The 14,014-nt window shown below is 40.9% G+C and overlaps 1 protein-coding gene across 5 annotated transcripts in view; it reads left to right on the top strand.

Moving 5' to 3' along the window:
* ASXL3 (ASXL transcriptional regulator 3) overlaps nt 1-13,485 on the top strand; it is a 103,914-nt gene extending 90,429 nt beyond the window's left edge. For 4 of the 5 annotated variants that reach the window (XM_083451497.1, XM_083451498.1, XM_083451499.1 and 1 more), the window contains 4 exons: nt 3,935-4,031; nt 5,046-5,151; nt 6,532-8,440; nt 9,293-13,485. In XM_083451497.1, the coding sequence (XP_083307623.1) occupies nt 3,935-4,031; nt 5,046-5,151; nt 6,532-8,440; nt 9,293-12,937 (5,757 nt within the window). In that variant the 3' untranslated portion in view covers nt 12,938-13,485. Of the gene's footprint in view, nt 1-2,767; nt 2,874-3,934; nt 4,032-5,045; nt 5,152-6,531; nt 8,441-9,292 lie in introns of those variants that run through there. The other variant, XM_083451500.1, reaches the window with a different exon arrangement.
* The last annotated feature ends 529 nt before the right edge of the window (nt 13,486-14,014 follow it).

Genomic DNA, 14,014 nt, shown 5'->3' with positions numbered 1-14,014 from the left:
CAGGTTTGATCCCTGTAAGGGACAGCTGCATATTCCTGCATTGCAGGGGGCTAGACTGGACAATCCTCAAGGTCCCTACCAACTCTATGATTCTATGAGATAACGCTTCTATGAGCACCCAAATCTCAATATTTGATTGGTTGATTGGTAGTACATGCTTATACCTTGTACCATGTTTATTTTAGTAGTTATATTTGTATGGCTATAGGAAAATGTTCTTTTGTTGTACTCGACCTAGTTTTAGTACATTTACACTTGAGTTTGATCTACAGTAATTAGTCATGTTTTAGGCCTTGTTGAAATCAATGAGCAAGATAATCTTGTTGATTTCAGAGAGACTAATGCATTTCCTCTGGTTCCAACTTATTGTACTTGTATAGTCTAGCGTTCCTACTTTCCTCTTACCTTCTGTATCATAGTTTGTTATCCTTCTCTTTTTTCGCATTTCCAACCCTATTAAGTACTAGGGTTCCTATTGGCACACCAATGTACCGTGACCAATATAGGTGTCTCACAAAGCAAGATGAACATTAGATGTGGTGTGTTTAATGTACATGACATACGCTTCTACGTTTGCAATCTGACTTGATATATATCCTCAGTTTAATACAGTGAAGAAAAACAGCTTTTGATTTTAATTTGACTTGGAAAATCATTTCTCATTTCCCATTCGGTATGTAAAACTAGCTTAAAGGTTCATCAGTACAATGTTATGAATGCCATCAAACCTCCTTCTTAATGGCCCTGCACAGTCCTCCTTCAGGATTCAAGACAATTTATGAACCAGTCCAATGCATGATTTTGAAATGTGCCTTGGCATCAAGCAATTACAGAGCAGCTTGGACACTGATGCCCCCCAAAGCTTACACTTATACCCCATTGAAAAAAATCATCTTTGTGGAAGTTGCTCAATTGAACTGTTAGCATATTATAATAACCTTTTCTGGGTTTTCTAGATAACATGCTATATGGGACTGTTTTTTGATCTGGACACGTATGAACAGTTTTCTTTTAATTTGTTTGAATCCTCAAGATGAAACGATAGGCAGGCAGAAAAGGGATGTAACATGAGCCAAATAGTTTGTTTTACAAAAATATGGTAGAGCTATTCCATATCCTTTCTTTTCTCTTTCTGATGTGGATACACTGAATTAAATTTTGTAACGGCCACCCTTCTGTATGACATGGAGAGCTCACATCTCGCACATCTGATAAATTGGCTCCCAAGAGGTTTGTCCAAATTCTGAAGCCAAGGCACGATAATTGCTCAGCATTGTTTTACAAGCTATACCCTTATATCTTAATAGTACACATGCTTTTAATTTGTATGTACTATTATATGCATTGCAAACTGAAAATCTGTCAACCAGTGTTTTGTCTATATTTCTGACATTAAATTTATTTAGTGACAACCCTCCCGTTTCAAATATCTTCAGGAAATTATCTAAATTTCTCTTTATGGCATACTCCTTTAAAAATGTAAAAATGAAACAGAAGTTTAATGCTTTCTATTAAAAATGAAGAATCCATATTAAATAATATATTGCTAACTTACTGAGGTAAGCTTTTAGTGTGCTGAAACTCAAGCTTTACCATTGTGAAACAGTATAATAAAACCATATATAATTTATTACAGCCTGTGTTAATACTAGAATCACTGCCTGTATTAACAAAATCTTTTATTTGAGAAATATACCATCTAAATATTAATTATGTAGGATGCTTGAATAGTAGCTTTTATATAAGAGCAACAGCAATACTGGTCAGGGTGAAGGGGGAGAACAATAATGGATTTAGATGGTTTAGTTTTTCTTAATATATCAGCCATGTAGAAGAGCCCGAACACCTATAAAATAATGATACATCCTTTCTGAAGAGCATTAGGATTTTAGTAGAAATTATATAGAAGGTTGCCAAATTCTGTAACATGCTGGTGTTGCAGTGGTCTCTGGCAACAAGAGTTAATTTAGGCACCAGTAGGAAATTAACTGACCAGGTGCTGTTCTATTTACTAATGTTTGACATTTTCATGGCTTGTGAAAATAGCCACTGGGCTATGACAAATGTTTCCCCCCCGTTAAGTAGAATAGAAGCAATAGCTAAAATGTTTCTGGTGTAAATTCTTTGTAAAATAATTGCTTAAGTTTGGGAATTAACACCTCCATTGTGCTTAATCAGACAAAACCAGAATTCCAAGCCCAACAGAATAATAATAATAATAATAATAATAATAATAATAATAATAATAATAAAATGCATTTCAAAAACATTTGTTGTTCTGGCTCATTAAAGCATTGCCTTTGTTAGACAGCATTTCTTGAGGCCATAAAAATTAATAGTGTATTTTAAAAGTGCTTTATTAGCATGTTTCTCCAAATACTAATTTAGCTTTAGTGGTTAATTGTGCCATCTCTATGGCCATGGACTGTTGAAGTAAAACACCTACTTTAACACTAAGAATTTAAGTTTTTCTCTTTTTTACACTATTTCATTCTAAGTAGAAATGCATCCTCTAGGACAGGGTTTCCCCAACTTAGGTCTCCAGCTGTTTTTGGAGTACAGTTCCCATCACCCCTGACCACTGGTCCTGCTAGCTAGGGATGATGGGAGTTGTAGTCCAAGAACAGCTGGAGACCTAAGTTGGGGAAACAGCCCTCTAAGGTATTTCTTTGATCTTACAGGTTTTTTATTCTTTGTAGGAATTTTGTAGAACAGATTTCAATTGGATGTAATTTGGCTTATCCTTCTGCAATTCTTCTCTTAGAACAAATCTTGAGAGGCTAAGCATGGCTGGAAATGGAAAGTAAGAAACTTGATTTGGTATGCCTTTTAAAATGGGCATCTCCACATTGCAGATGTGCCTACTAAAGGAGGTCAGCATTCTATAATTCCCTCATTTGCTGGAGTCCTTATTGTTCTTTTCATTCCTGTTCAGACCAACTGAACAGTTGTTAACATGGTGGATGGCTCTCAGTGCCCCCTCAGTATAAGAAGAGAGATTAGTGAATACCAAGGCTTGGCAGCTAGGGGATAGATCTGCCATTTTCTTGATGACGTTGTGTTTACTATTCCCAAGAAGTTCAACAATGTATCCTGGGAATATGTGATTAATAAATACATCAAGCGTTTCCTTTCTTCTCATTAGTTCCAAGAGTAACTATTCTAAGTCCCATCAGTTTTTGCCTCCTTTCCATGACTCACTTTCTGAAAGTCGCATTACCCTTAAGATCTCTCCTTGATTTCTCTGTGCATCTCAGGATCTTCATTGGAAAGTTGATCAAGCAGGGGCACAGAGAGCAGTAGTATGTTCCTAGTACTGTGTTGCTTTTCTGGCTTGGAATTTCTACCCTCAGCAATTCTGTGAATTAATTTTTCTTTTAAGGTTTCTTACATAAGATTTCTAAAGTGTTGGTCTCACGATTGGTTGCTGTTTGTTAAAAAAAAAATTCACAGAAAATGCTACAATTAAGTAACAATTGCTGTTACACATATTTATACACACACACACACACACACACACACACACAAACAAACAGTTCACACCATATTAACTTCTGATACTGCTAAAATTATTTTTTAGCGCAGTTTTTGTTTCAGCCTACCTACTGTCATGAAAATATGTGCTGGATCAGAAACTGAGTTAGATTGCACGGAATACAATGCGTCTTCCTTCTGAATAGACATGCATCAGATTATGCTGTTAGAATCAGTAGCACTTGATCATCCTTAATGTAGGCACACAGATGCTGGGTTAGGCCACTTGCATTTAATATGATGACCATAATGAAAATGCTATTTAAATATTAGATTATCCCTCTTGTTATTCCCACTTTCTATCCTTCCCTGTTTCACGTAATTGGAGCTCTAATCTTATGTACTCTTAGTTGAAGCAATATCTGACAGTGTCTTCTGCTACCACCGGCTTATTTTCTAGATGGGAAGTGATGGAGTTTTGCGCCTCAGTAGTTCCGCTCTAAATAATGAATTCTTTGCATATGCAGCACAAGGGTGGAAACAACGATTGGCAGAAGGTAATTTTCTATTTGTTATTAGATTTAACAAAATAGTGATTTTCCCTCCCCAAAGAGATGCCTCCTTGTGTCATGGCCAAGAATACACACACTCAAAATACATTTGTAAGATAAAATGTAAAGTGACAGGACTTAAAAATTATGCACTCTGGTTCATCTTCAAATTGATTTAAGCACATCTGTTTATTGCACCTGAGTAGGGGAGGTCACTTGGGCAGCCTTTTCAAAAATACGAACAAGCATTTTCATCAGTGTCAACTTTGGAAACCTAAATGCATGTGACTAAATCAGCCAATATATTTCAGGAATGCAAATAAAATATTATTGTTGCTTTCTCTCAGATTAGTTTTGCACTGAAATTTGAACAAATGAAGGTTTAATTCATTTCTGCTCCAGAGGCTAGGACCCGAACCAATGGATTCAAGTTACAAGAAAGGAAATTCAGACTAAGCATCAGGAAGAGCTTTCTGATAGTAAGAGCTGTTCAACAGTGGAACAGACTCCCACGAAAGGTGGTAGACACCCCTTCATTGGAGGTTTTAAAGCAGAGCGTTGGATGGCCATCTGTTATGAGATTCCTGCATTGCAGGGAGTTGGACTAGATTACCCTCAGGGTCCCTTCCAACTCTATGATTCTATGAGAGCTGAAGTGCCCCCCCCCCTTTACTGCAGCCATCCATGCCACCTGAAAAGCTGCTCCCAAAGGTTGGGGGACCTTCTGGAGCAGCGTCCAATACAGTACAAGGAACTGCAGCTGGATGAGGATATTGAGAAAGCTGTGGTGCATGTGTGAAACTGCTTGGACATGTGCACTGGAATCTCTGGAACTTGCCCCATCTATGAAATCTTACAACACAAATGTCCAAGCAATGTTTGCACATCATCTGTTCAATGGCGCTTCTGCAGAGACCCCCCCACTCAAATCCCAACTGCACCCTTGTAAAAAATCCTTAGGAACTTTTATTCAAATATTTGGGGACCCATATTCAAAACCCCACTCTTTGTATCTTTTAGGAGAATTTACTCCTGAAATGCAGCTGCGCATCAGACAAGAGATTGAAAAGGAGAAGAAAACAGAGCACTGGAAAGAGAAGTTCTTTGAAAGATTTTATGGGGAAAAGTAAGTATCAAAGTAAAAAACCCATTAAACAAAGAATTGGCCTGAGATTTACATTAATATATACATTAACATGTATTTCTTTCACATAGATCAGTTATTTGGTTTAAAAATAAACTGCCTAGTTATTTGTGGCAATGGTTTTAGCCTCACATTATTATTAGATTGTGACATGTTTTTTGCCCATCTTCCATTTCTTTCCCTCAAAACCTACAAATCTCACCTCAAAACCCACTTTCCTAGAAAAACCTTGCATGGACCACTGCAACTTTTTCTGCCTATGCTTTTCACTATGCCAGCGATCCCCTCCGAAATTCTGTCCCCCACTAATCATTTATCAAACCATCTGCTTTATCTGAACTGTAAATTTACGAGCAGGGACAATGTCATTTCTGTATTTCAAGGCAGGTTGTTGGAGATAAATGTGAAGAGAGAAGTGTAATTGTAGATAATTTATGGTACTGGCAGCAGCTCTGGTATTGCAAATAGTGGATAAAATTATTGCAGTATGTCAGCAGTTTCCTGAAATGCAGGTCTGCTCCAATTATATTTAAAGTTGGGATGAGCATGCAGTTTAAAGCATAGAGGGGGCAGGAGGCTGACCTGCTGGCATTCCCCATTAGTTTTTCTCCCCACAGTCTCTTTGCCCTCATTGCTATTCTGCCAGCTTTGCTCACTTCTGGTATCAGCATCTCCCACTCATGTACCCCTTTTGTACTTTAGTTCACATATCACGCCCTGGCGTTTAACACTCATACCACATGTTTGACGCAAGTTTAAACACTGCCATGCATATTTTTTTCAAAAGTTGCCATGAACTCAACAGTGTTCTGGTTTAGTTTTAAATTATTTTCTAATCCATCAGACTGTTGTCTCTCCAGGGCAGAAGCTCTGAGCAGTGAAGCTTTTCTTATCGAAACTGCCCAATGAGATGCTGCTGCAGCCAACCAGAGTGAAAACAAAAAGTGGTCCATAGCCAACCAGGAGGTAGTGATAGTTGTGGTGGCGTTCAGCAGCAGCAAGCAAGCCCCAGCATTTCCATAGCTGGATATCCAGCCATGCCCCACTTTCTTTTTGTTCTGGTTGATCAGAGATGTAACAGAGCAGTGAGCCGCACTAGTGTTCAGTGGAAAGCCTGCTCCTGCACATCTCTAACCAACTACAATGAAAAGGAGGCAGCCCGTTAATCGGATATCCACCAACGGAAATGCTGGCGATTGCTTGCTAATGACCTGTCTCCTCCTGCTGGTTGGTGCAGTTCTGTAGTTTTAGATGAGGATCTCAGGTTGTCATCTAGAGATTGTGCTTTTGTAGCATGGATTGAAATTAATGCTTTCTCTGAAATGTGATGATTGCATAATTAACTATGTGATTTCTGACTAGGCTTGGAATGTCAATAGAGGAATCTGTGAAGCTCACATCTGTACAAAGCAGTAATGAAGAGCCTTCCCTCTGCGGGTCTTCAGAATTGCCTGGTCCTTCAAGAGAGTCAGCGTTTGATGATCATGAGGAGAAAAGCAACCAGCTGCCACTATTGCCCGAGAGAGATTTTTGCCATTCCCTTTGCAACATGGAACATGTTCCCTCCAAGGATCTAATAGCAGAAGCAGAAGGCATTTTGATACCTGAAGAATCTGTTATTCAAGAGGAGATTGCTGAGGAGGTTGAGACAAGTATCTGTGAGTGTCAAGAGGAGAGCCATAAAGCGGAACATGTGAATTCCGAGCAACTCGTCAGCCCACTTGGTACGAATGAAGAAACAGAAACTTTGCCACTTTCAGGGAACTCTGATGTAGTAAGTACATTGTGTCAAGTTGAAATTAAGGTGGAGGAGAGATTGGAACACCCCCAGGAAGAAATGTCAGTCATGACCGATCAGCTGGAAAACAGTTTATCACCTTCCCAGTCTGCTTCGTCTGCAAACTCTCTCAGTAATATGGAAGAAAAGGATCTGGAATGTGCAAAAGAGCTAAGTCCTCATGGAAAATATTCCCCTGTTCTCAATGGTTCCTTATTCACTGGTGGAAGTGTTGCTGTACATATGGAGCTGCAAAGTGACCCTGATGAACAGTCTTCTGAAAATGCTTGTATTTCTGAAAATTCATTTTCCTCTGAAAGTCCAGAGGAGCCATGTGTCAGTATTGCATCTCCTGGAGGTGACACACAGTCAACTTCAGAGGAACCTTGCACACCAGTATCTCTGGAAACAGCATGCTCATCTGACATTTCTTGCACTGAAAACACTGAAGCTGATAGTCAACAAAAACCTATTGATGATCATTTAAATACATCTTTAATATCTGAAGTATCTCCCATGCCTGCCTCACCTGTAACCTCAGAAGCATCTCTGATGTCAAATTTGCCTCTGACTTCAGAGCCATCACCAGTTTCCAATTTACCTTTACCATCAGAAACCTCACCAATGTCTGATGTGCCCTTAACATCTGAAACCTCCTCAGTGTCTTCTGTCCTTCTAGCTTCTGAAACATCTCATTCGAATAGTCTGTTGTTACCTTTGGAAACATCTCCGCTTTCAGATTCGCCAATGAGTGAAAGATTTAGTCAGCAGAGAAAATCACCATGTTCATCTGAAGAATCCCTGTCACCACTGAAAGAAGAAGTGTCTACCATTGCTAATAATTCTCAAGAAGACGACCTTGCTTCACAACAGAAACAGATCCAAGGTGCACCTGAAGCCATGAAAGCTGTCACACCTGAGGCTTCAACAGTGGAAGAGTCCCAATCTAGAAACATTACTAACCAACCATGTAGATCACATACCGAAATAGAAAAATCTTTCATTTCTTCTGTGGCAGAACACTCTTCTCCAGAAGTGATAAAAATTAGAAATCATGGTGCTCTACAAAGAACTGAAAAGAAAAGTACTGTCTCTCAGCTAGAAGTTTCTGTTCTCACAGAAACAGCAGGATGCAAAAATACTGAATCTCTTCCATCTAAATCACATGATAAAATATATACCTCATCCTCATCAGAAAAGTTGTTCTCAGAAGTGGGTAGAAGTAAGTCTCACAAACTTCAAGGGACTGCACAGAGTCGGTTTGAAAGTTCTTATTCAACAAAGTCATCCGAGCCTACAAAGTCGCCTGAAGTAAGAGGTGAAAATAGGGACCTGGAGATTCCAAAGAGGAAGACTGCTGAACACCATGGTTTTGGGATCTGCAAAGAGAAGCGAGCGAGAATTGAAGATGACCAGGTACATCGTAATACATCAGCAAGTTCCTCTGAGAGGGAAGCACCACCCAGAGAAGAGCCCAGAGTCCCACCTCTTAAGGTAAACTGAAAGGGCAACATTTAATGAAACAAAATTGACAGATAAAGGTTCCTGCGGAGTATACTGGGATTTTAGGTAGGGTTGCCATACATCCCTGGACATCCTCGGAATACTGTGGTTGAAAGCAGTGTGCAGGTGGAAATTAGCAAGATGTCCTGGAAAATCCAGACATATGGCAAAAGCTCAACAACTTGCCCCCCCCCCAAAAAAATCTCAAAAACTTTTGTGTCTGGATTTTCACTTTTTTGAAATATGGCAACCCTAATTTTAGATAATTCAATAGAACAATTCCAGCTAGTGGATTCTTTCTTCTATAAGTTTATATTTAAAGCTGAAGATAAAAAAATAAGTAACCAGCACACAGAGGAACAGGGATTCCCACAACATTTTAATGGTCTGGTACTCTGTATGTGGATCGAGGTCCCTGCACCCACCTATACTATACTATACTAACCTAACAAATCTGTGTCAGTTTTCTGCTCAGTTTCATAGGTGTGTTTGGTCCCATTTTTGGTGGCTTTTTTTAAAGCACTAAAAGCACTAAATGGGTACGAAGATTTGCGTTTTGCAGGGAAAATGCATACAAGAACGCATATTTATGGGGAAATGTAAATATGCGTTCTTGTATGCATTTTCCCTGCAAAACACAAATCTTCGTACCCATTTATTGGACCAAAACTTCATCAAAAAAAATTGGAGAAGCAGATAGGTCCCAGTCATCTGGGATTTATACATCCAGGTCTGGCAAATTGGTCTGTTTCACTTTAAAATGCAGACAAAATGAATTTGTCCTACAGTATTGTATGTATGTATGTATGTATGACAGTTCTTTTTTTTATTATTCCCTTTTAGATCCAGCTTTCCAAAATAGGCCCCCCTTTTATCATCAAGAGCCAGCCTGCTTCCAAACCAGAACCAAGGGCTTCTACAAGTACATCAGCCAGCAGTGGGAGGAACACGGGGGCTCGAACCCTTGCAGACATCAAAGCAAGAGCCCAACAAGCTAGAGCTCAGAGGGAGGCAGCTGCTGCAGCTGCAGTTGCAGCAGCAGCAAGCATTGTCTCTGGAGGTTTAGGGAGCCCCTGTGAAGGGGGGAAGACCAGGACATTGGCCCACATCAAGGAACAGACCAAGGCCAAACTGTTTGCAAAGCACCAAGCGAGAGCCCACTTGCTTCAGAACAACAAAGAAGCCAAGTCTCAGCATGCCTCTAAGGAAGGTCCATCGGCCCTGGAGATCTCTGCTTCTTCTGAAACAAAGATTGAAGGTTCTACTGGTGTAATTATAGTTAATCCCAACTGCAGGTCTCCTAGCAACAAGTCTGTTCACCTTCGTGAAGCTACTGCTGTACTGCAGCAGTCGCTTAACGCCCCTACTTTACCAGAAACTAGTACTGACATCTCTGTTCACAATTCTGATGAAAATATATCTGTTTCTCATTTGTGTGAGAAAATGCTTTCATCTACCTCTACAGAAAGTAACAGTGTGTCAGTGCTATATAATAAAAATTCAGTTCCCATGTCTGTGTGTAGCACTACTATGTCGGGAGCAATTAAGGAACTTCCCTTTGCAGGCTCTCTGGATAAGTCCTCTGTTTCCATGTCTGTTGAAAGCACGGATGCAAAACCTTGCAATGTCAACATGCTGAAATCCATCCAGGGAGCTGACACTCCATGCATTGCCATCATGCCAAAATGTGTTGAGAACCCCACTGCACCAACCACAGTAGACAGCACCATCTTGTCCAATTCCATAGATGAGAAACGGTTGCCAAGCAACAATGCAAACAGTGCCATTTCCAGCCAGTACACCAGTGTGCCAGCTTCCTCCATTGCAAGTAATTTGCCAAATCACCTGGTTGGCAGCTCTGTTCTGATTCCTCCTGTGGGATCTACAAACAGATACTCTGATAAGATAGCCATAACTGGATGCGGTGACCCTACTTCTTTGTCAAATAGTAGTTCCGTTAGGGCAGCTTTACACTGCAGCGAGACACTTCCAGTAGTGGATTCTGTTGGCAGGACTTCCATTTCAGTGTTTGCCAGTAACATGATGACAGTAAGTTCTTACGAGAACTCCACCAAGATGAGTGCTGATGCTATGGAGAGAAAGTCTGGAGTGAGAAGCCGATTAGATCTATCTGGTAAATCTTCAGTGGGTTATGCACAGGCACCCATGAATAGATCTATACCTTGCAAAGTCATTGTTGACCACACAACAACAACAATGAACTCAAACTTGTCACTGGGTATTTCTGTTGAAAACTCAGAAAACAGCACAGATATGCAGAGCAGGCCTCTTAGGACAGAAACTGCCTCACAAAATATAGCATGCCCTCAAGTGTCTGTAATAAGCAGGCCAGAGCTGCTTACTAATGAAAATCTGGAGCACAGCACTGGCTTCAACACTGTTACAGGAAAGCAAGAGGGCAAACGTTTGCAAGCACCATGTACCAGTCTTCGAGAAGTGCCTCTCATGCCTCAAGATAAACGACTTGAAGCCGTTCCTCCCAGCCAAGGTTTTTCAGAACAGTTACGTGGCCCATTGGCTTTCAAAAGCGAATCAGACAATGTCTGTGCCAACCCATATAACCCTACTAGGAGAATCTGTTGGAATGATGATGAGGCAATGAGCACTGACCAGTCTCTGGTCAGTCATCTTAATCCAAATAAGCATAAAGAATATACCGAACAAAACTGTTTAAAAAATGTCAAAACGGAGCCTTTGGGTTTTGCACATCTAAATGAGATGCATTCGAGGAATATTGTGACAAGCATCACCATGCCTGTTAAGTCGGAAGTGAATGAATCTGACAAATGTTTTCGGATGGACACCGAAGATTTTGCAAGGCCCGAAATGCCTCTCCAGGGTGCAGAAATAGCCACAAGTGCACAGCCAACACAAAACTCCAAGACATCTGTTACAGATTCCATGGAAAACTCTTTGTCCTTGACAACAGAAACACTAAAAAGAGTGACAAGTGCTGGAAGCTCTAGCTGCCGTTTGTCTTCAGTGGAAGCCAACAATCCGCTGGTGACACAGTTATTGCAAGGCAACCTGCCACTGGAGAAAGTGTTGCCACAGCCCAGGTTAGGAGCCAAGCTAGAAATTAACAGGCTTCCCTTGCCTTTGCAAGCTACCTCAGTATGCAAATCGGTGACATCTGAGAGGAATGCAATTGAAAACACTTCCAGTTCTCCAAATACAGATGGCAGAGGATTTACAGCAGCCACCATAGCCCCACTGCAAATCCGGAAGCGTGAGAACCACCCCAAAAAGAGGATGGCTAGAACAGCGGGGGAGGTTAAGTGTGAGCCTGGGAAGCCTTCAATGGATGCAGTGGGTCCCTGTATCATCAATTCCAGCATGGGCCAACTTGGGCACGGCCAGCTGTTTAAACAAGAGTGGTCCGGCAAGCATGCCATTCAAAGCAGAATTGCACATAGCCCAGAGATCAAGCAGCAGAAGAGGCCTCTGCCCTCGTGCAGTTTCCAGCAGAACTTATTTAACATTGACAAAAATGGCAGCTTCCATGCAGAAGCAGGTACCTCACACAGGCAGCATTTCTACCAAATGCCAATGGCTGCAAGAGGCCCTGTTCCTTCCACCGCTTTGATGCAGGCGACACTGAAGGCCCCATCTGGCTGCAGCGCCTTTGCATTCAGCAGGCACCTAGAGCAGAAGGTTTTGGGAGAGGTCAACATGTCTGCAGCACCTCACCAACTGAGGCTGGCGAGTGTTTTTTCCCCTAACGTTCAAATTAAGGAAGGTGATGACATTTCTAGTGCCTCACAGACTCTGCAGAGTAAAACATTAGTGCATCCTCCTCCCCCTCTGCCCCCACCTCCTCCCCCTCCGCCACCCCCACCGCCCCCTCCTCTTCCCAGTGCAGAAGCTCCATCTGATCACAAACAACCGGCAGTTACCATGGAAACCACTAAAAGACTTAGTTGGCCTCAGCCGGCAAGCATCTGTAGCAATATAAAATCTGAACCCGTTTCTTTTGAGGAAGGTTTAAGCAGCAGCTGTGAGCTGGGCATGAAACAAGCATCTTATGATCAGAGCGAAGTAAAAGAACAGTTGAAAGCCTTTGCATTGAAAAATGCCGACTTCCCTTCCTATTTACTTTCTGAGCCGCAGAAGCCTTTTGCCCAATTAACTGCTCAGAAAATACAGACTCAGCAGCAGCAGCAGCAGCTCTGCGGAAATTACCCTACGATACACTTTGGTAGCACAAGCTTCAAAAGGGCAGCATCTGCAATTGAAAAATCTATCGGAATTTTAGGAAGTAGTTCAAATACAGCCCCAAGCCTATCTATTCAGAACACTCAGATTCCGGTTCAGAAATTTGCTGACAGCAGCAGTGCAGATGAGCTGGAACTGAAATGCTCTTGCAGGCTGAAAGCCATGATAGTGTGCAAAGGCTGTGGAGCCTTCTGCCATGATGACTGCATAGGTCCTTCAAAATTGTGTGTAGCCTGTTTAGTGGTTCGGTAGGATCCAAAGTAGAGATGCAGTATCCCTAGTTAGCAGTGGGGAAGGCAAAGGCAAGTAAAGGAGGAACTGGAATATTTTAGGCCATTTTGTATCTGGATACAAAATGTTTCTGGGGAAGCTTTGTTGAGAAATGAGTTATACCTGCTTGCATGGCTCATCCTAGTGAGAATGACCCCTTGGAGTAACGTGCACAAAAAAAGTTAAAACATACCACACTTTCGTTAAAGTACTTCGATAAAGTAAAGCAAAAAAAATTATGCATTTTCATTTCTATTTATGTGCACAAAGTGCTGAACATTATTTTTTTTCCATGTATAAATGTAACATATTCTTCCAGTAAAAGAATTACGAGATCCAAATTTCTGTGCATGGAACAGTGCAAGAATACAGGAGAACATTAATCGACGAAGAAGAGACAACAAGCAGGTGGAATAATATTCTGCTATCACTAGCAGGCCATTATAGCTACTGCAACTTGGCAGTTTTTGTAACAATTACATTCCTGAAGCCACAGTTGCCAACCATGGTTGACTTAATACGCAGCAAAAGGGGGGGGGGGGGTGAGACACTTTGGTAATTTTGGTCCCCTTAGGCTGCTGTACTGAAGGAAATTTTTAATTAAGCCAGGTGTTGAGGGTTACCTGTAACAAATTGGAGTTTGCATGATTTTAGAAGTTTGGAAGTGGAGGGTGGGGTGGGATGGGCAGAGAGAGAATAACTACAATGATTATAATATATTAATCCATTTATCTTCCCCAAACCTCATCTATCAATTTATCCTGAAGGGAGATACTCAACTTATATGCATATATGGACCATATTATGTAAGCATCAAGCATGTTCTGAGCAATATCATTTCAATAGCCTAAAACTAAATCTTCCTTGATTCTCTGTGTAGATCCAAAAAAAGCAAAAATAATAATGTGTGATTTACAGACCTTTTAAATATGTTTACATCTTGATATATTTTAAAATATTTTACTAAATTTACTTGTAATCACTTTTTTGTGTGTTAGAGAGTTCACACCACAAATATTTTGTAGGATGGCTAGAGGAATGAAGAGATTTTAAAGGGAT

The sequence above is a fragment of the Podarcis tiliguerta genome (assembly GCF_965153285.1).
Source record: "Podarcis tiliguerta genome assembly, chromosome: 7".
NCBI lineage: Eukaryota > Metazoa > Chordata > Lepidosauria > Squamata > Lacertidae > Podarcis > Podarcis tiliguerta.
This window is presented reverse-complemented; position numbering and strand designations above follow the sequence as displayed.